Genomic DNA, 20,190 nt, shown 5'->3' with positions numbered 1-20,190 from the left:
TCCTGCTGCTGTCTGTACATAAAATGTATAAATGGCCGTGTGCACGCTTGGAGCGCCGACCGCTGCAGACACAAATGCTAAGAGCAGCATCTCACCTACATGAGCACGATCGAACATGCAGATACCAGAATACGTACGTGGCAGCAGCCGGATGTTTGCCGTCGAAGAACTTGAAGTCTTGGTCTTCTTGCCATCATATTGCCGAACCAAGCCTCGATCGGCCGAGTACCCGGACCCGTGTGGATCCCGGATGTTGCACATGGAAGTGGGCCCGGAATCGGGGCCGACCGCCGAATGAAAAGACGGGCGACTTACATACTGACTAATTCGGTACGCAACCAGGATGTGCTTTGATTCCACAAACCAGTAACTGCAAACAAAGATAGACTTCTCAGTGTTGAAGTATACCATGTTGCCTGTAAACACTCCGGTCTAGGATGAGGCGTTGTTAGCTTCGTAACTGCCTTCCATAGAGTCACAGGCGAGGCCGATTTCACAGAACAAGCAAAGTATTTTATGTGGCGAAACACACGCTTTATTATCTATATCGTCAAATCGTTTGTCAAAGGTCCATCCATAGCCGAGCAGAGAGATCCGAAGATGCTCCCAAAAACCGCTAGGCCACTATCGAAGAAAACCACTACTCCTACCACAAACCACCACTGATAACCATTAACAGACCCATAGTAGAGTCAAGAGAAGAGAACATCCATCCATGCTCAGACGAGTCCCTTACAGAAGGACAGCGGCAGCAAGAACGCTGAAGGCAAGAGCGCCGAAGCTGGCAGCGAACTTGCTGGTGCCGGCCGTGACGACAGGGGGCTTGGCAGTGGCAGTGCCGGTGGGGTTGCCGCCCGCGGGGGGAGCAGCAGAGTTGGCCGGGGGAGCTCCAGCAGGAGGAGCACCGGCGGGAGGGGCACCGGCAGGGGGAGCTCCAGCAGGGGGAGCACCGGCAGGAGGAGTGCCAGCAGGAGGAGCACCGGCAGGAGGGGTACCAGCGGGAGGAGCACCAGCGGGAGGAGTGCCGGCCGGGGGAGCACCAGCGGGGGGAGCGCCAGTGGCAGGGGGGTTGGCGGCGGGCTTGGTCTCGGTAGCCGGGACGTAGGGAGTCTTGGTGACGGGAGGCTGGGGGATGACAATGGTGCTGCAGGTAGTGCCGTCGCAGCCAACAGTGGTGACGGGAGGAACGGGGATGACAATCTTGCAGGAGTCGCCGGAGCAAGGAGGCTGGGGAACAGGGCAGGAGCCGTTGCAGCCCTTGACCTCGATGTACTTGTCGTTCTTGTACTCGTACTTCTTGTTGGCATCGGCGTACGGGCAGGACTCGAAGATGCAGGAGTTGTCCTTGCAGACGTACTTCTTGTTGCACTCATCACCGGAGCAGGACTCGACCTTGCAGACGTTGCCGTAGCAGACAATCTTCTCGGAATCGAAGTCGGATCCCTTGATGACATAGTCGCACTTGCCGGAGACACACTTGATCTTGCGGCCGCAGTCGTATCCGGAGCAGACCTCAGGGTGCCAGGTGCCATCAACCCAGACGAGACGGCGCTGGCAGTCGGCACCGTAGCAGGGGTAGTCGAAACCGCAGTAGTCACCGTAGGCAACGATCTTCTTGTAGCAGTCATCACCGTAGCAGGGAACGCCGAAGCACTTGCCGTTGGAGCACGGGTTGGGAGTGGGCTTGTAGCAGAAGGGACCCTGGCAGTCCTGGCACAGAGGGCAGTAGGTGGTGGTGACAGTGGTGACGCCGGTGGTAGCGGTACCGTCAATGGTGGCAGTGGTGGTGGCAGTGAAGGTGGTGGTGACGGTGGCAGTGGTGGTGACATCGATACCGCCATCAACACGGATGTAGATGGTCAACAGGATCTCGGCAGAGATGAGCTGGCGCTTCAGGGATCCGCTGGTGTTGCGGCCACCACAGCGCTCGGCAGAGTTGCCAGGGCAAGTGATGTCGCATCTATCCTCAGAGACACGGGTGGCAGTGGCATCGCTGACGATATCACCGCAGAAGCAGTCGGAGCCGAACAGACCGGCGTAGCGCTTTCCAGCGGGGCAAGAAGCGACGCAAAGCTCAAGGGTCATGGAAGAGGCAGACAGGACCAGGTCGAAGGTAGGGAAACCAGTGGTGGAGCCGAAGCAGCCAAGAAGAGAGAAGTTGCCAACGTTGCTGGGGTTGGGAATGACCGTGGCGGACGGGGTGGCAGACGACGAAGTCGAGCTGGTCTCCGTGCCAGTGGTGGTGGCGGAGGTGGTGTCAACCGTGGAGGTCTCGGTGCCATCGGTGGTGATGGGAGGCACCTCGGAGCTGCTGGTGGTGTCAATGGTCGTGACGATGTCGGAAGTCGTGATGGGGACCTCGGTCGTCGCAGTGGTGTCCGAGCCAGTGGAGGTGGTCAGACTGCTGATTGTAGTCTGGCCGGTTGAGGTGGTCTGGATGGTGGTCACCGACGTGGAACCCGAGAGGGTTGTGGAGAAGGACGAGGTGGTGACCGACGAGCTGCGAGTGGTGGAGGTCGTGGTGGTGTTGGGGAACAAGGGAGAAGAACTCTGTCCCATAACCAACTGGCCCATGAGGGCGACGAGAGCCGTGCGACGCATGACTAAGCGAGTGACGAAAGCAAGTAAAAGAATGACTAGACCTCGGGTCGTAAACGAGTGAAACGAGGTAAAGAGAGAGGAAGAGAGGAGCTAAGGATGCGGAGTGTAATGATGATGAGGGTGAGGAGGGAAAGGAAAGTTGGATAGAAGCTGGAGAATCTTGTCTTTCTTATACCTTCTGGAAACTCCCTTTGCGTCCCTCATGTCAGGCAAATATTCATCTCATCGTAAACGATGTCTCTGGCGTCTCTGGCAACTCCAGTCTGCCCATGGGCCATGCCTCTCTCCCTTGCCATGGGGCATTGTCTCCTGAGTGACAAGATGAGTTTGCATGCCTTGGACGAACACAGAGTTTCCTACAGCAAGCGCCACCAAACTCAGTCTCCGTGTCTCGTTTCTCCCATTCTTCCGCTCTCGTGTCTCGTTCCTCGTCGTTCGTGTTGAGTTTAGTCAGGAGGTTAGGAATGGATCACCTCGGTCAGGAACTCATCAGTTGGCAATGTCTCACCTTCTCCGCAATCCAACGAGGGAGACCGCCTCAACAAGGGACCAATCAATAGGTCCGACGAAGGAAAGGAAAAAAAACAAAACCCAACATCGCTAAATTTCAATAAGCGTGCATTCCCGTCCGCTAAGCTTGGAAATTGGGTCTTGTCTGTGGCGTTCCGCCCGGCGCCCTCCCGAGCTTTCTCGTTGACGACAATGAACATTTTCGGAATCCCTGGGCCAGATCTTACCACCTGGAATCTGCCAAATTGCCTGTATCCATTCTCAGTCTCGGGCACCCGACCTCCTTTCGTCGCACCGGCCCCGCCCCGGCGACTCCAGTCATGTCCCCAAAACCGATATGGCCCTGTCTATCACCATGCGGCTCTCGATCTTCCGATCCATTGGAACCAACCGCCGGTCAGCGAGTCATACATTGGTTTTGATGGTCTCGGCCCGTTGAGTGTATCAAGTGGAGACGGAGCCCGCAGCGGCAAAATGCACGATATCATCCCTCGCTGGTGCATTCTTTCTTATTCTCGGCACTAAATGGGGCAGAGAGGGAACATGACGGCATTAGTTCTCCCCAAACAGACTTAAACTTACGAGACGAGAGAATTCTGTTATTGTCCTTGCATAAGCGAGCCATTACAAAGGCTGGTTGCCCTCGTGACTACCCCACACTCTGTCCCTCGTTGAGCCAACCTTGGATTCCGGATGCAGGCCATTGAATGTTTGGATAATCTTGAAAAGCGGAAGTGACATATTTGAGATTCCAGGAAAGCCTATTTCGCTCGTATCCATTGTTAGTCTCCAGTGTTTGCAATGGATTGTGGATGCCTCGACATCCACATTGTCAGCATTGCAGGGCATAGGACAAGAATAGCTTCAGGTCGTGGACAAATGGAGTATGCTCGAGTTAACTCCTCTTACACAAGAGGGAGGGAGTTTCTTTGCATCATGATTGATCGGCTCGAAATACCGGTGAGGAGTGAGAACTTGACGGTCCACATCTAGACATGGACCTTTTGGTGCATGCACTTGACGCTTGGCACCTGAAAACCGGAGGCCGGTCTGGAAGACAACGATATCAACTCAGTTACATGAATCCAATCAGAGGTGCAAGTCCAAGAATTCTCTCCAAATGACTGGAAGGTCGGTAGGATGAATATGAAAGGTATACGTAGTGATCATGGTGTTTCTATTGCTCCCTGGTTTCATCGACATAAGCCATTTTTTTGTTCATTTCTCTTGAGAGCCATAAGTGACCTCTCAACAATGTTATGTCAGATGTAGAACCCATATGAAAGGGTCAACTCAAGCTTACGGAAATTGCGTCACTATCCTGGAATCGATATCATTGCTGGAAATTCTTGCCGAATGTTGCTCGTGGGAATAGGCTTGACGAGAAAGTAGTAAGGTATAGAAATCCTGAGTTTGCCGTTCCCTGTTCTCCGTTATGATTTTTTAATAGACATCAATGGTATACGAGAAGTCTTGCGAGATACATTGGTTCAGAGACCATCGAGCTTTGACTGAGGCATAAATGAGAGCATCCAGCCTTCAGGTCCGCTTATTGCTCGCATCAAAATGGACTTCTGTGAAGTTAGAAGTTCTTATACATATGCAAAGTACATATTGGCTGCAACGCAAATTAATATGTAAATATTTCATGACGATGCGATAAGATGAGATATTTTGGAAACCTCAGTATTTGTTGGTGACATGAAGAATTACGCTCACCTGGCAGAAACCTTGGACCACGTGCACATGGCCATTGTTATTCGAGAACAAAATGGTGACAGCTTTTCCTAATGCATCGATTCGTATCACAAACCAACGCATTTGTCTGTAACTACATGGACCTGATGTAAACTGACGTTATTCAGCCCTGTTAACAAGGCAATAATCACGAAGGCTTCTGCTGGCATCCGACTATGAAGTCGATGGTGGAGGATCGAATATGTTGAGGGTACCATCTTAACGGAGTCCAAACACCGATGAAGCTTGGCTTACAAGACTTCTGGTTAAGGCGGCTGTTATTTTGAGATGGCTGCTTAACTGTGCTAGAATTCTACCATTCTTTCATTTCCTTGTAGACGTGTAACTTGAGGCACGTGTACCAATAATTATAATCTAGATAGTCAAAGCCTGTAATTTGACAATAGACGGAGGTGATTTCCGATTATGGTCCTCATATATAGAAAACAGGTATCAGAATCATTAATCAATTTGTATTAGACGTATCAATAGGCTTCTGGGGTGTTGTGCACATGCTGATTTCTTGATGTCCGAGGATTTTCATGTTGGTGTAGATGGCAGCTGCGACCAAACCTTTTAGGGGTCTCATCGAAATCGAAATGTCGAGAAGATTCTGAAAATTGCCAGGGTCGGGACCCTCTCATATACTCAATCGAATGAACCTTGGTACGACGCCGATTTCAATATCATACCATGTTGGTCATCGAATAAAGTAGGCAGATCCCCAAGTCACCTATCATGACCTGAAGTGATCCGAGACAACGGAAGGATGTCATGGCGTCTTAAAACAAGAAGTAAAGGAATAATGTTTTCTCAAAGAATATACCATGGAAGATCTATGCCCTGGTCTCGCAAGGCTAAAGAGCTTGACGGTTTTACGTTTTGGATATAACCTCAGTATCTAATATCGGCCGCTTATCCCTTCGTCGATGAAGCCAGGCATAGTGAGTGCTTTTTCAATTGTTTAGGTCTGATATTTGTATCGGCTTGGACAGCTTTCGAGTGAATTATGATCTGAGTACCTTAGTATTTGTTGGATGCCTGGAGAATATGCTGGGTGACTATTCGTATCTTAACATTGCAGATAATGCATATTAACTCTCATGATGAATGAAGATAGATATTATGCAACTGTTAGCAATCTCGACAAGCGACTATATCACAAACAAGATTGGGTAATGACAACAGTTCGATGTCCCTTCTCATCTTCTGATACCTAAATCCTATACACGCCTTCGCAATATGCATCTCTTGACACTTCCCAAGCCTCAAAGTCACGTGCACTCCCTGATTTGGCACATGTCGTCCGTGGAGCTACGGGCTGACTGTTCGCCTCGTCCCTCCCTTGCTCCTAGCCGAAGCCCCCACCACATCCAAGAAGATGCCTCAGAGCACTGGGCTTACCACGACTCAATGGAGACACTTAGTATTCAGACATAAATAACCACTCTCTTCCCTCAAACCATCTTGATGCAAGATGTGTTTACTCAACGTGTCCTCACGACTCTGGCGGTGCAGTCGACTGCGGAATATGCCCTGTCCGTAGTGTCAGATCGACGGTCGAGTCCTTAAGATTTCCTTCTATTTGAACATTTCAGTTTCATCCACTGTTCCAAAATATCTTCACCTAGACCACCTCTGAGGTCGTTGTACATGTAGCCATCAATCTCGGCCTCCATTGAGCCACGCACACATTCGCGGAAGAATCTCGCACCTGGAGCTCGAAACAACGCTAAACGACAACAGGGTAAACATCATGTCGGGTGCTACTGGATTGCGATACCAATTGTATTGAGGCAGATAACTATTTGTTCCGACGTCACGGCCCAATTCGCTAGGCCGAACGCTTTTCAGACTTTTCAGAGCAAGGTTCATGCGGTCTCAATAGAATCATGCATCTATCGTCTAGTCCATACTGGAACAGAGAAAGAGGTCGATACGCCATCCGCAACTACTAGTATCTTGGGAACGGCATGCCGCCACTGCCTGTAATTGTGTGAAGAAACCCCGTAAGGTACGGCCTTTTTGGCATAGCCACGATAGAAAATCGATTCTCGAGCCCATGGAAGAATCGTCTACTGAACTTCCAGTGTACATCAGGGGACCTGAAAGTATGATCAGTTAAGATCTTACCAATATCTTGTCGTTTTTGGAAAGATTTCCTGAATAAATCATTATGGATCAATGCCCGTCTCCGGTCTAGGATTCTTAGTATGTCGTCATCATGAATCGATGAAGAAGCCTTGAAGTGATGAAGGACTGTCCTGCTCTGGAAACAAGATATGATATGTACTACCCCAGCGCACTAGAAAGGCTAATTAGAGTATCAAGCCCTTTCTGTAGGAAGCTCATCGTAGCAAAACCACAAATGTGAACTTGAATGCTCTTTCTTTGAACCTGTTTTAACCCGTGTCCCGTAGTAGATCCAGACTCAGCCGACAACACAATAAACATCAATTGCTTTATTCTTTACCTTTAATTTTGTTGCCCCGTGTGAAGTATTCAGTAACTTAATGATGTGCGGAACAGCCACTGGTCGTTATTTCATATTCTTCGATAGCAACTAGCTGTGGTTCTCTCTAAGCCCCAGATATTTTAGCGTTGAAAACTTAATGAAAAGTTCACTCTTCTTGCGTCTCGATATTGGAGCTTCCAGGATGTGTCGCAGGCTTTTAGGGAGCATAGGCTGAGCTCTACTCCATACTATGAAGGGGCTGAGAGACCGGATCACCAATGTGCAATTCGCAAAGGGAACAAGAGAGACTAGGCAGTAGGTATGATGGATAAAAAGCTCCAAATGTAAAATTTGACGACGGGACGATTTCAACCGTCCTAGTGCCTGGTGCCTGAGTTCTCGGAAATGGTGTGAGCTCCCCATTCCTATGGTCGAGGCAAGGGGTGAGCTTAGGAATCCTAATGGAGACTTCATGTAACGAAAGGGTGCTGCAAGGGAGAATGATTGGGATATCAGTCGACTCCCTCAGTTCCAATCAAAATTTCACACCTAGTTTAAGCTCGAGGCGACTAGTCTGACAGTAATAGCCCCTTAGACTGCACGAAAATCTGGGCCATGGCCCAAATTGCCAACCACCTCTGACAGCCTCAGCAGCACATTTGGGTTCAGTTCATGTTTTGTTGAAGAAAGCAATGTGGTCATCAGTCGAAATATAATCATAATCACCCCATCTTCTTCTTTTCTTTAAAGAGTCTCCGTTGACCTAATCGTGAAGACAATTCAAGTGTGTCGCCTCTTGTCAAGATACCCATCCAATTTCAACATCGTCAACCGTCCAAGGCCTGAACGACCTGGGCCCAGTCGCCGTCACCATATGCTCCAGGCACACTGTCTCCATCGAATAAACTAGCTAGCACCACACGATCCGATTGTTCGCCTTCCCAAGGCTGTCTGCCGTGCTGAGCAATAACGTTGTCGAAGACGAGAACGTCGCCCTGTTGCCACTTGTGGAGTACTCGGATCTCATCTGTGATCTTCGCCAAGTGTTCTAGATACCTGTCTGGGATTGGCGTGCCGTCGCCGTAGAGCTGTTTGGTGACTTCCTTTCTGGCCCCTTGTCCGCCTTGAGAGTTCTTCCAGTAGGCGGCTAATCCGGTGAAGAGCGTCGGAAGTCCCGTGCCTGGCTGGGTACGAATCGCGGGTAGCCTATGCGTCAGGATCACGCCGTCGTCTATCCATTCCCATGTCGTATGCTGGCCTCTTCCATATCTAGCAATCTGTGCCTCGATCTTCTCGCGCTTCATGGTCACACTGTCGCCGTCCAAGAAGTTTTTTCCAAAAGCTTGTGCTAGGGTTGAGCCTCCTGTATATTGCTGGTCGAACTTATAGCTCACTCTGCTTAGAATTCCCTTCTCCGTCAGTGCCTGGATGAACTCCGGGATTTCATCCTTGGCTCGTCGAAAGAGCTCCAGTGATGAAGAAATGGGGGTCTCGCCCCCTTTTGCGGGCGCCTTGTGGTTATAGAAGAAAACGTATTCGGGCGCATGCGGGACCTGGGGTGACTCATTGTGGTTGTAGATGAGAACTTCTTTTGGGCTTTCGTTCGCAGGTGCCACGTTTGGTGCCAACAATGGTCTGTCGACTACAATGCCAATGATTTCGTGTGGTTTGTACCCGAAAGCGTGTGCGAACTTGCTGAAATCCTCGGCACCATTGATTGGCAAACCTCTGAATAAAAGCACCCCATGAATGGCGAGTTTCTTGGTGAGTTCGCCTTGCGTCTGAAGAGATTCTACAGCATGGACGACCTCATGCAACTGAACATCTTTGTGTCGACCGGAAGGCCTCAATGCCAGTGGTGTCACAGTGCCAGTGGGATGGGGCTCGCCCAGAAGTCGTTGATTTGTCTGGGGTAAATCTTGGAATTGTTCAAATACGATGGAGGGGTTGAGTTGATTGGATGTTTTATGGCCTTCGGTAACATTCGATATGATTGAAGTCGTCATTGTGATTGCGTGCCTTGCGGCAACTTTAGCAGGAAGTATTCGCTTTGATGCCGATGATCGCAGTCTGGGACAACGTGCAGGTACTGGATGTAGGATGGGTTTGATGGAAGCGCCCGCGACGTCAGATTGGTTGAACGGGAACTTATATACCTATCCGAGGAAGTTGTAGCATGTGCTTTGATGCGTTCGAAGCTAAAATCACGTTATTTTGGGCTTCATGCCAATTGGCGAGAGTCGCATCGATATCTCTACCCCGGTTATCAATACCCGCGTCCTCCGATAGGATTGGTTCATTGCAGTTGAGGTTGAATGCATCAAGGCCAAACACATGCTTAACTTCGCTCTTCCCTATGGACTCTGGGTTCATACATGCTTGAAACGATATCGCGATATTCCGAGTACCGTATTCTAAGCAAGAGAGAACGCAAATTCTTTTGTATGATGGATACGTGCGATCCTTTTGCTAGCTCCATGTTGCTAGCATTTAGGCAACTCATCGACAGCGAATGAGCTACACGCCGGCTCTTCCATATATGATCTACGACGAACAAGTCTTCACAACGGATACAGATTCGTATTGACTGCTTCCGACCGTCCCCGATGCGGGGTCTGGGTCACCATTCGTAAGGCTCAAGAGATTGGTTCAGGACTGTCGATTGGTGCGACGTTGGGACGAAACTTGAGCACGTAATTCGTGACCCTGCAAGCAAATCTCATGCAGTGGGAATTTTACAGAGGCGGATTGAGGTCTATCTTAAGTCCCTAAGTGAAGTAAATGGTTACCTGAGGAGGTTTTGATTTTACACCAGCCCATAAAGGTTGGCCCTCCAGCCACTGCAACCATCAAGGTCTTCGAAGAGGGGGTCTTGTCTCGCTGCCGTCAAACCTTTTCAATTCATCATCAAGCATATTCGAGTCAAAATTCGACCATCGTACCAGTCAGCAACTTAGCCAGTCATGTCTATCGAGCTGGCCGGCCTTCGCCAGCCAGAAATCGGGCCCGGCAACCAGCCGCTGTCTCCGTCGCAACCCATATCGTTTCTCAGGAGTACTCTCTTTCAGATACTCATCGTTGGTCTCTGTGCTTTCTGTGCACCGGGAATATGGAGTGCTATGAATGGACTCGGCGTCGGCGGTTCACAAAGTCCAGATCTGGTCAACGCAGCGAATGCTCTCCTTTACGCCTTTATGACGTTGACTTGCTTCGCTGGCCCGTTCCTTACCAACCTGATTGGATTCCGCTGGACTTTGGCAGTTGGTGCTCTTGGGTATCCCCTCTATGCAGCCGGCCTTTACGTCAACAATCGGACAGGTGAAACATGGCTCGTCTACTTCGGCTCGGTTGCCTGCGGCATAAGTGCTGGATTCTTCTACAGCGTCGAGGGAGCGATCGCTACGGGATATCCTGAATACCATAAGCGAGGCCGTTACGTCGCGACGTGGTTCACCTTCCGCAACTTTGGCATGATTATTGGTGGCGCCATCTCGCTGGCTCTCAACCACAAGGTTGATCAGAAGGGCAAGGTTGGATACGAGCTGTACCTTGCCTTCATCGGCATACAATGTCTCGGTTTCTTCCTGGGTCTCTTCTTATCCAACCCCGACAAGGTCTTGCGGGATGACGGAAGTCGCATCGAAGCGCCGAGAGGGATTCATTGGCGGACAGAGCTCCTCGAGATGTGGAAGCTACTCAGAAGCCGTTCAATTCTTCTATTGACACCTCTATTCTGGTACTTTGGCTGGATTCAAGCATACCCTGGCACCTACCTTGCAACGTACTTCAGCGTGCGCTCGAGAGCGCTAGGTGGCTTCGTTGCAGCTATCGTAAGCACTTTCTCGACATGGCTCGGAGGATCACTTGTGGATCTCCCGTGGTCCAAGAATCGCCAGACACGAGCTCTAGCAACATATTCGCTGATTGTCTGTCTCAACACTGCAACCTGGATATGGGCTGTCATCATCCAAAACGAGTATCGATTCACGCTCCCCGTCCTGGATTGGGCCCTTCAGAGCGAGTTCGGACGCGGATTTGGGCTCTATATGCTGGAAAGAGCGTCTCTTGGCATGATTGAGAACTTCATCTACTGGGCAATCGGAAATCTGTCGGACTCGCCCGGCGACCAGATTCGGTATAGCTCTTTGCTTCGTGGCATCGAGACGGCAGCGGTAGCAGTGGGTTTCGGGATCCAAGCCGTTCCAACCCCCCTTATTGCTACAGCAAGCATCAACTGCGGTCTTTGGTTCATCGCTCTACCATTCAGTTACTTTGCCACTCTACAAGTTGTGAAAAAATTCGAAGAGCAGGACCGGATGCAAGACCGGATGCACGAGGTGGCGCAAATTGTGGGACACAAAGCCTAGGCCATGATCCACAGGTCTCAGTTGCCTGTCAACTTCTTGGAATATGTTGTAAAAGCATGACGATTAATGATCAGACGGAAAAGGACCAGATGGCCATGGTCTGCAGATATCGCAGTGGTTTCCCCTTTAGCTCTCTCTATGTTACATCACCTAGTTCATTTGCGCGTTGCCTAGAAATCTTTGCGCTGCAAATTTGGGTCTTGATCATTGATCCGGTAGCATTGAGAATATTATTGTTGCATTTAGGTTCTAGGTTGCTGCAGGCCTCTACCCGCCTCGTCCAAACCCCATGTAAAGCACCGTTTACTAGGACTGAACACTTAACCCATGCATAGTAGTGTGACTTATCATGCGTGAACAACCAGTGTGGATCTTCAAATTCCAATGTCGAACATGCAGGACTTCTTTCAACGGATATGATTGATGAATCATGATGGGTAATTGCCAACACATTTCTGAACTTTTGGCTTAGTTTGCACATATTTCATGCCTTGGGCATTTTCTTTATGGAAGGGAAGTGGTTGTATCCAAGGGGAACCCAGATACAGAGTTCATCGCAACAGTTCATAGTCTTATGCAACATGAAAGTGGTTTACAGCAGCAGCAGCAAAGTCCCAGAGCGCAGGTTTAATTACGATGATAATACTTCTTGAAAGATGCTCAATATTCCTAGTAAGTTCTTCAAAGCAACGGGCCCAGCCTTATGCACATCAGCATACCCGTTGCACAAATGGGTAATAGTTACCCTAGCCGCATATACCTACCTTCCTGCTCTACTATACTTCGCCTGCGGAAAGACTCTCCTGATTCACGAAACAAGGTACGAGGCAGTAGACAGCGCTGATCATCTGCAGGCATGCCTGTACTTGCAGCGTCACAATTGTGATTTATTCCCAGTCGAAGGCTGGGCTGAGAATCACCTCTTCTTCCCCTGATTCGCTTTCAGTTGAGCTGAGGGCGGGGAATGTTGCATTTGACAGGCGGGAGCGGCTGTAGGCGAATTTCATTATCATCCCGGACCAGACCAACGCCTTCACCCCACCCGGATTCAGACGAACTGCATCCCCGAACAGCATGATGAAGTTGGACATTACTTTTTTCGGGCATTTTGCAGAATTCTTGTCACTTCTCACGTTTTTAGCCGCACGGGAGTAGCCGCTCCCGCCTTATGTAGCTCGTGTTAGGTGGATTTACCTACACCTCAGTTTCTCGGACTAAAAGTGGACAGCCAAGCCAATATTGCCAAGCATACGCAAGTCGTTGGTAATGAGCTCTTCTTACCGAATTGCCGAAAACTTCACGAACCTCATCGTGTGTCTTTGGTCCGACTATGACTGTGAAATGGTGTCAATAGTGAGGTGAAGTTATGCCGCAGGACTTTGCACAAACAGTGGACATGGTGGCGGAAATGCACGAGGACCATTCATCAAGTTGATCTGTTTAGTCCTATGAGCAGTGACGGCGACAACTGAACTCAGATATATAAAGTCTGCATTTGCCAGGCTTCTCAATCAATTTCTTGTCATCATAATTAACCATCTCTTCTATCTCCTACTCAAAGCAACCTGCAGCTCCTAGCTCTTCTTCGGTCACTCAAGACTCTCACTCAATCATCGTATCTCTTTCAAAATGCAGTTCACTACCGCTCTCGTTTCGATCTTGGCCACTGCCGTCATCGCCATTCCCACCGGCAACACTGGCGGCGGCTCTGCTCCCTATGTTGCTTGCTCTGGTCTCTACAGCAGCCTTCAGTGCTGTGCCACCGATGTTCTGGGAGTTGCTGATCTTGACTGTCATCCTCGTAAGTCAGAAATAATCAGAGAGAGGTGAAGTGAACGATGCTAATCGCTCCGACAACAGCCACGAACGTGCCGACTTCGGCCAGCAATTTCAGAAGCATCTGTGCCAATGTTGGTCAGCGTGCCCGCTGCTGTGGTCTTCCCCTCGTGAGTAGTACAAATCCAAGATAAACGTCTGCTTCTCGTCTTCTAACAATTATTACCACAGCTCGGCCAGGCTCTCCTTTGCGATACTCCTGCTGGTGTTTAGAGGTACAGACGAGGAGAATTATCAAAGCACGATGATTTGTCAACACATCTCGGAAACGTCTACATCTCTTCCTCCTCTGCAATACATGTAATTAGTCGGCCTGTTGTACCGGGATCGGCGGAGGGGAATACTCGGCTCTGAGACTGCAAGCTCCACAGCGTTATGGTAGCTTCTATACAGCAACTTCAGTCATCAACGTTTAGCCGCTCAGAGGGCTTGCTCGAAGTCATCATTCGAACCGTTGTGACGTTATGCATCGCTCCTTTGTCGCTGTCCTCTGCAATGTAGCTCAAAGTGAGTCAGCCACGGGTTTCAGGCAGAAGGGTAAACAAGAACGCAAACATGTTACTGAAGCAATTGTATGACGGTACTAACTTGGTCAAAACCAAATCTATCTCACTGCTGCACTACTTCTAGCTACGCACGCGTTGCAATCTAGAAAGTCTAGAATTCCCCGTCTTGCCAACTTGCCATCAAGTTGTCGCTAGAGTGGAAGAGTTACAGAGGGGAAAAAAGAAACACGTTGTTGTGCCTTGCCCTGCAACTTGTGCAATTTCTAGCTAGAAAAGTTAAAAAGAATATCACGCAGAACAGCGACTGTTTTGCTGCATCTACATTAGGACGATATGGGTTGACCTTGGTTGTGTTGCCAAGAGTCATCTGATTGATGCTTGTAGAAACGTTGAAGTCTGATTTCTCCTTTCTCAGCACATTTTCTGCCCTGCGGAGAAGCCTGTCTGTCCCCTGAAGCACGCATTCGACAGCACGCTGGCCCCTGTGCTATGGCGTGCTAGCCCCAACTTTGCCCACTACTGAAATTCAAAGTGATCCGACACTCGGCTAAGATGGCACCGGCTGAACTATAAGTGCACATCGGACATAATTGATTGGCGCAAGAGCCTGATCCTGACTGAGCCGTTGCACTCTGAATCTCAATAGAGCTTAGATTGACCAAATGTCAACAATGAAATGGGGTAGCCCTGATTCAAGCACCGCCGTAAATAGAGAAGCAACGTCATGTGGAATCTCAAGGCGAACATGGGGCAATCTTCTTCGAAGAAAAGATCTCTCAAATACGGATCGGCCCAGTTACGCACCTGTGCACGTCTGCAACTATCAACGTCTTTGTCGAAAGACGTTGCAACCAATGTGCTTGGTTTGTCGCCAATCCTCAGTCTTGTCGAAGTTGTCGTTGGCCGGACTTACCGAGATGAATGATGGACTCAACTCCAGTGTCGAGTGCCATACCCCAAAGCTTGGGTATCGAGAGCCTTCTGCCGGAATGCGCGGTAAGTCCCCTGATCGTCACGCCAAAGTCGCGAGTCTTCTTCCGACTGCTAATGCTATGCCGCTTTTCAGAGTCATTGCGTTTCGACAATAATCGCATCAGCGACAAGTGCACAAGCCGCCGTGAAATTTCTTTGCGCAGAGCAACAACTGTCCAGAATAATCAGTTGCAGCTATCAAAACTGCTCTGTCGTCGATGGACTAAGTATGTGCCTCTCCGCCTTCGACGCCTTTAACAGGATTCATGTTGATAAATGCAGAGAGCCAAAGAATCATATTCGACATTTGTGGACTTCCCAATCGAGATAGAGGTCCCTCAGCCACTGCGAGTGCCGTAGCAGGGGCTATTGTGGCTGTATTCAGTGTTGGTGTCCGCATGTACTCCCAGCTCTCACGGTTGGATTATACGATCGGACTGGATGACTATGCCCTGATTTTCTCAATGGTATGTTTCTCTATGACGACAAAGTGTCGACTTGATCTGTACCATGACTAAAGTAAACTTGGTCTAGTTGATGTCAGTACCCATGAGCGTGGTTGTTGTGTTCAGTAAGCCGTCCTCAGCCATACACGGAGGAAAGAATCCTGGAATGGAATCTAATCCGTGTTGCAGCGGTTCAAAATGGCCTCGGAAAAGACATCTGGACACTCACACCGGAGCAAATCAACGAATTCTTCAAAGTAAGTGCAATGACAGACGATGAGGTTCGCAAAAAGAGAAGAGTCCAAGCTTACCCGACTCGGCAAGCTGTTCTACATCGGAGAGCACTTTTACGCATTCACCGTCATGTTTGCGAAGACGAATTTCCTGTTCTTCTACTTGCGCCTATTTTCCGATGAAAAGTTTAGGCGCTTGACTTGGGGTGTCATATGGGCATGCGTCATATCAGCCGTTTCATTCCTAGTTGCGACTTCGGTTCAGTGCTGGCCCATCAGCTACACCTGGACTAAGTGGGATGGAGAACACCAAGGCCGTTGCCACGATATTAATGTTCAGACTTGGGCCCATGCATCGGTCAATATTGCTCTTGATGTTATTGTAGTAGCGATGCCCATTTCTCAAATCGTCAGGCTCAACTGGCGATGGAGACAGAAGGTTGGGGCCGGTATGATGTTCGCTGTAGCATTGTTGTGAGTTGTGCCCTGCGGAACCCGGAAATGTGGGATTGATAAGAGCTAATATACGTTGTAGGATCACCTTTGTCTCCATTCTGAGACTCAGCTCGATCAGAGATTTCATGAAGACTTCGAATCCGACATGTGAGTTGGTTGTTTTATTGTAAACGCGAGTACTGACGCTTACTAGGGGACATTGTGCCAATCTCCAACTGGTCATTCGTCGAGTTAAACGGCTTCATCTTCTGCTCTTGCATGCCTGCCTTTAGAGACTATTTCCGTCGTCTATTTTTACGAAGGAGACGAACAGTTCAAAATGTAAGCTCCATATTTGGTGCTAGGCCGAGAATGAGGACTATTGGGGATAGTGTCTTGCGACCGAGCGATCGGTTGCACGAACTAATTTCTGTTGACAACGACAACGATGAGCCTGATCATTCTCTTCGGGACATTAGCCATGTGGATCTGGGAATCGGACACCATTCAACCGGTGTGTTGCCCGCCGTAAAGGATGAACGCGATACTAAAGCACTAGCTGCAAATCACTCAAGTCGGGATGGTGATAATAGGCCACCGGACGAGCAGCCCGAAGAAGTGGATCTTGGTGACTTGAAGCATTTGGCACCGTGGGTCTCTGAAGGAACACGTAAACAAAATGGCGGATGCTCAGATGCTCAATTCCCGAGGAGGAGTGAGAGTCCCCGATGAAGTACTCACAACCATCAAGGCTGGGATAATTGGTAAAAGAGGAAACAAAAGGCAGATCAGTGTTGTGGAGGAGTTGTAGTCATGTCGTTTTGCGGAGTTCGTAACACTCTCTAAGTGAAGGTGTTCCGGGAATTGGCAATAACCAGAATAATCAAGGTAACTATAAGAATGCAGCGGATAAGTATCATGTGTGGAATTGGAACAGTTGTTCCTCTAGGAAGTTAGAGGTCTCGTCAGTATGGCTTTCGGCAACCCTGACAAGACAAATGGTGATGGGAATGAGTTTAGAAGCTCGACTTCATGATGAGAAAGATGAAGACTGTTTTGAAAGGAGATGACTCTCACTCAGTATGGAAGAGTTGGTGATCATATCTTAGGTTAGGGGAGGCAAATCATTATTGACCGGTACTCAAGCCGGTGAGACAAAACTACAAACGTCGGCGAAAGGTCCTGAAGTAGGATCTTGTGTCGGAAATCGTAACTATAACAAACCTGAATTGAGTGGAAAGGCCCGTGTCAGAAAGGCGAGTACTCGATGGGTCAGCATCACGCTATTCAGGTGCAATAAAACGACAAGGATTAGGCCAATGCCACTCCAACGGGTGACCAGTCTTTTCGGAAAGAAATCAATTGTGGCTTTTCAGTAGTCATCTGATAGCGAATGAGAAAAGGCCAATAACGCGTGGGTATCGATGGACTCGTGAAGGATTTTATTGGATTTGTCTTCTCCAGTTGGCGTATCTGAGCTGATAGCAAAAACGTAAAGAGCCCTTCGATTGCAAGTGGCTAGTTGGACATCGGGGGGAGGGGGTGAAAACAAGCTACCTCCCGTCATCAAGTACCTGTACTTAGGGATTAAAAATCGAGGTCTCCAAGGTAAGTTGTCGTCGGGCTTTCATCCAAACCTTCCCGGCGCTTGTGTAACTATCCATGTGGGCGGGACATCGAGTTTGGAAACACGCGGCGCGATGCATGACTGCCGACTTGCCTAGACTGGAATTGGGCTTGCCTATCTGAAGTCAAATAGGCAAGTCGCGCGATCTACTGCGGCTGACAAGTTTCCTTTCCTGAACAAACGCCACGCCTGAACGTGGGGTATTCTCCAAATAGGCAACTTCCAATCCGAGACGTCTTGGATAGGAAAGTTGGGTCCGATCAACTCGATCTTGGCATGCGGGGAGTGCGTGAGACTAGAGATGGTCAACGTCGCCATGTGCCGTGGGCATTGATCTGGACCCATCAGAAGACGCCAATTTTGTCTGACAGGGACCCCTTGGGTGACGAAGTAGGCAATTTGTCGTCCTCTTGCTTTTGTCCGCCTGCACTAGAGGCGCCTGAAGAGCATGGGAATGACTGTTGTGATGTCTCCAAAGCTGGCACTCCGCGGGATACATAACCCGTTGCGTTTGTGTTTGATCTTGAAGTCAGCTGATTGCACCGGACAGAATGACTATTTCAAAGCTCGCTATCACAAGTGAGATGCCGTGCTGATATGCTAGCTAGCGTCGGAATCGAAGTATCAAACTCCCTACACCAGACCTCTGCAAACAAATCTTCCAAGCCAGCTGAAATAGGACCTCGTCATGTACGCAATTGTACTTCCCTTGTCAGCTTTGCTGAGCGTCTTATTCTACTTCATCGTCTATCCCTTGATCGAATACTTCCGAGACCCCAAAAGACTTCGCCGATTTCCGGCTTTCAAGCCTTTAGCCGGCGTGACCAATCTAGTTTTCATGCGCGAAGCTGCACTCGGCTTCCGATCCAAGACTCTCTATGAGAAGCACAAAAAACATCCGGTGCTTCGGACTGGGCCCAACTCGCTTTCGTACGGTACCGTTGATGCAATCAAGGACATCTACGGGCACGGAACCAAGTGTCTCAAGGGCGAGTTCTACGAGACGTTGGCTGGAACTCACTTCCACCTAGCCGACGTAGTCGATAAGGCAGACCACGCCCGGAAACGCAAGGTTCTGTCGGCGGCATACGCATTGAAGAACCTCGAGAACTGGGAACACAAAGTGGCTGACAAGACTGAACGCTTCATCGTCGGTTGCGACAAGGCCTGTACCCAGCCTCTGAAGGAGGTCCTTCGTCCAGACGCGGCCGATCTTACTTTCGATTACCGAGCGTGGACGAACTACTTCACTCTCGACGCTATCGCTGACATAGGTCTGTCTGAGAAACTGGGGTTTCTAGACCAGGGTCATGATCTCGTGCGCGCCGAGCGCATGGACGGATCCATTCACGAGGTGAATTACAGAGCCTGCCTGCATTCCACTGCCGTCGCCCAGTCCATCACCGTTTGGGCTGGTGATTGGTACAAGTTCAATCATCGTCTGACGTCTCTGATCTCGCCAACTTTTCGTCGATGGTGGAACCTGAACAAGGGATGGGATGGCATCGTCTACCACCGCGCAACCCAACGACTGAAACGCTACCAGGCTGGTGAAAAGTTGGAAGATTTCTTCCAGGCTTTGATGGAAGATAAAAACGGAACCCCTAATGGGCTCGACTGGGGCGAGATTGTCGCAGAGGTGTCCATCATGATGAATGCCGGCTCAGACACAACAGCTATCGCCATGAACAACGTCATGTACTGGCTATTGAAGAATCCCGGATGCATGGAAAAGTTGCGCGAGGAAATTGATGCCGTTCTGGACCCTGAAGAGGTGGTTGCGCCCTACGACAAGGTCAAGCACTTGCCGTACCTCAGGGCGTGTCTCGACGAGTCTCTCCGGATAGTGCCGCCAACGACCTTTGGTCTTCCGCGACGAACGCCGCCTGAGGGGGCGTATGTTCTTGGAGAATTCATCCCTGGAGGTACGACGGTTTCCATCTCGGCTTACATCGTCCACAGAGATCCCAAGATCTTCCCGGAACCCGAGTCCTACATCCCAGAGCGCTGGCTCGGTGACAAGGGCAAGGAACTGCAACCGTACTTTGTCAGTTTCAGTGCCGGCGCACGAGGATGCATCGGACGGAATATCAGTTATCTGGAGCAGACGGTTTTGTTGGCGAGTGTCTTGCATAGATACAACTTCGCCTTGCCCTTCCCCGCGTGGGAACCGGAGAGGCGGGAGGCCATGAACCTGATGCCGAGTCCGATGCCTTTGAAAGTTTGGCGCAGGGAGTCAAAGCAGGAAGAATAATCACATGTAGTCACCAATGTAAACACGTACTTAGGTAGACGGAGCAAGGCTTGCAAAGAGTGTGGTCATCTGATAGACAATGCCAAGTAAATTGTTTCTCGACCCCTTACGCAAGTAAGTGAAGTAGTTGCAAGGGTTGAGCAAGTACGAGTCGTTATCAACTAACAGGTTTATACAGAACGCTAGAGCTTGCTTTGCTCGCTGGTCGACT

At 49.7% G+C, this 20,190-nt stretch overlaps 6 protein-coding genes across 6 annotated transcripts; 4 read left to right on the top strand and 2 right to left on the bottom strand.

Moving 5' to 3' along the window:
- Positions 1-732: 732 nt before the first annotated feature.
- On the bottom strand, positions 733-2,601 carry CCOS01_00107 (uncharacterized protein; the record flags this gene model as incomplete). The annotated part of the gene is made up of 1 exon (XM_060448304.1): positions 733-2,601. The coding sequence occupies one exon, from the start codon at positions 2,599-2,601 to the stop codon at positions 733-735; it is 1,869 nt and encodes a 622-aa protein (XP_060319742.1).
- Positions 2,602-8,130: 5,529 nt separating this feature from the next.
- Positions 8,131-9,309, bottom strand: CCOS01_00106 (taurine catabolism dioxygenase TauD; the record flags this gene model as incomplete). Its single annotated transcript, XM_060448303.1, has 1 exon — positions 8,131-9,309. One exon carries the CDS (start codon positions 9,307-9,309, stop codon positions 8,131-8,133), a length of 1,179 nt encoding a protein of 392 aa, XP_060319741.1.
- Positions 9,310-10,266: 957 nt separating this feature from the next.
- Positions 10,267-11,670, top strand: CCOS01_00105 (the record flags this gene model as incomplete). Its single annotated transcript, XM_060448302.1, has 1 exon — positions 10,267-11,670. One exon carries the CDS (start codon positions 10,267-10,269, stop codon positions 11,668-11,670), a length of 1,404 nt encoding a protein of 467 aa, XP_060319740.1.
- Positions 11,671-13,299: 1,629 nt separating this feature from the next.
- On the top strand, positions 13,300-13,719 carry CCOS01_00104 (fungal hydrophobin; the record flags this gene model as incomplete). Its single annotated transcript, XM_060448301.1, has 3 exons — positions 13,300-13,471; positions 13,531-13,616; positions 13,678-13,719. The coding sequence occupies 3 exons, from the start codon at positions 13,300-13,302 to the stop codon at positions 13,717-13,719; spliced, it is 300 nt and encodes a 99-aa protein (XP_060319739.1).
- A 1,210-nt stretch (positions 13,720-14,929) lies between these two features.
- Positions 14,930-16,866, top strand: CCOS01_00103 (CFEM domain-containing protein; the record flags this gene model as incomplete). The annotated part of the gene is made up of 9 exons (XM_060448300.1): positions 14,930-15,008; positions 15,079-15,211; positions 15,277-15,451; positions 15,519-15,555; positions 15,620-15,687; positions 15,755-16,137; positions 16,199-16,266; positions 16,313-16,768; positions 16,850-16,866. 9 exons carry the CDS (start codon positions 14,930-14,932, stop codon positions 16,864-16,866), a joined length of 1,416 nt encoding a protein of 471 aa, XP_060319738.1.
- A 1,547-nt stretch (positions 16,867-18,413) lies between these two features.
- Positions 18,414-19,979, top strand: CCOS01_00102 (cytochrome P450 oxidoreductase; the record flags this gene model as incomplete). Its single annotated transcript, XM_060448299.1, has 1 exon — positions 18,414-19,979. One exon carries the CDS (start codon positions 18,414-18,416, stop codon positions 19,977-19,979), a length of 1,566 nt encoding a protein of 521 aa, XP_060319737.1.
- Positions 19,980-20,190: the final 211 nt, after the last annotated feature.

Source organism: Colletotrichum costaricense (genome assembly GCF_030867565.1).
Source record: "Colletotrichum costaricense strain IMI 309622 chromosome Unknown Scaffold_1.1, whole genome shotgun sequence".
NCBI classification, from domain to species: Eukaryota; Fungi; Ascomycota; class Sordariomycetes; order Glomerellales; family Glomerellaceae; genus Colletotrichum; species Colletotrichum costaricense.
Note: the sequence above shows the minus strand (reverse complement) of the source record. Positions and strands in the feature narration are given on the sequence as shown.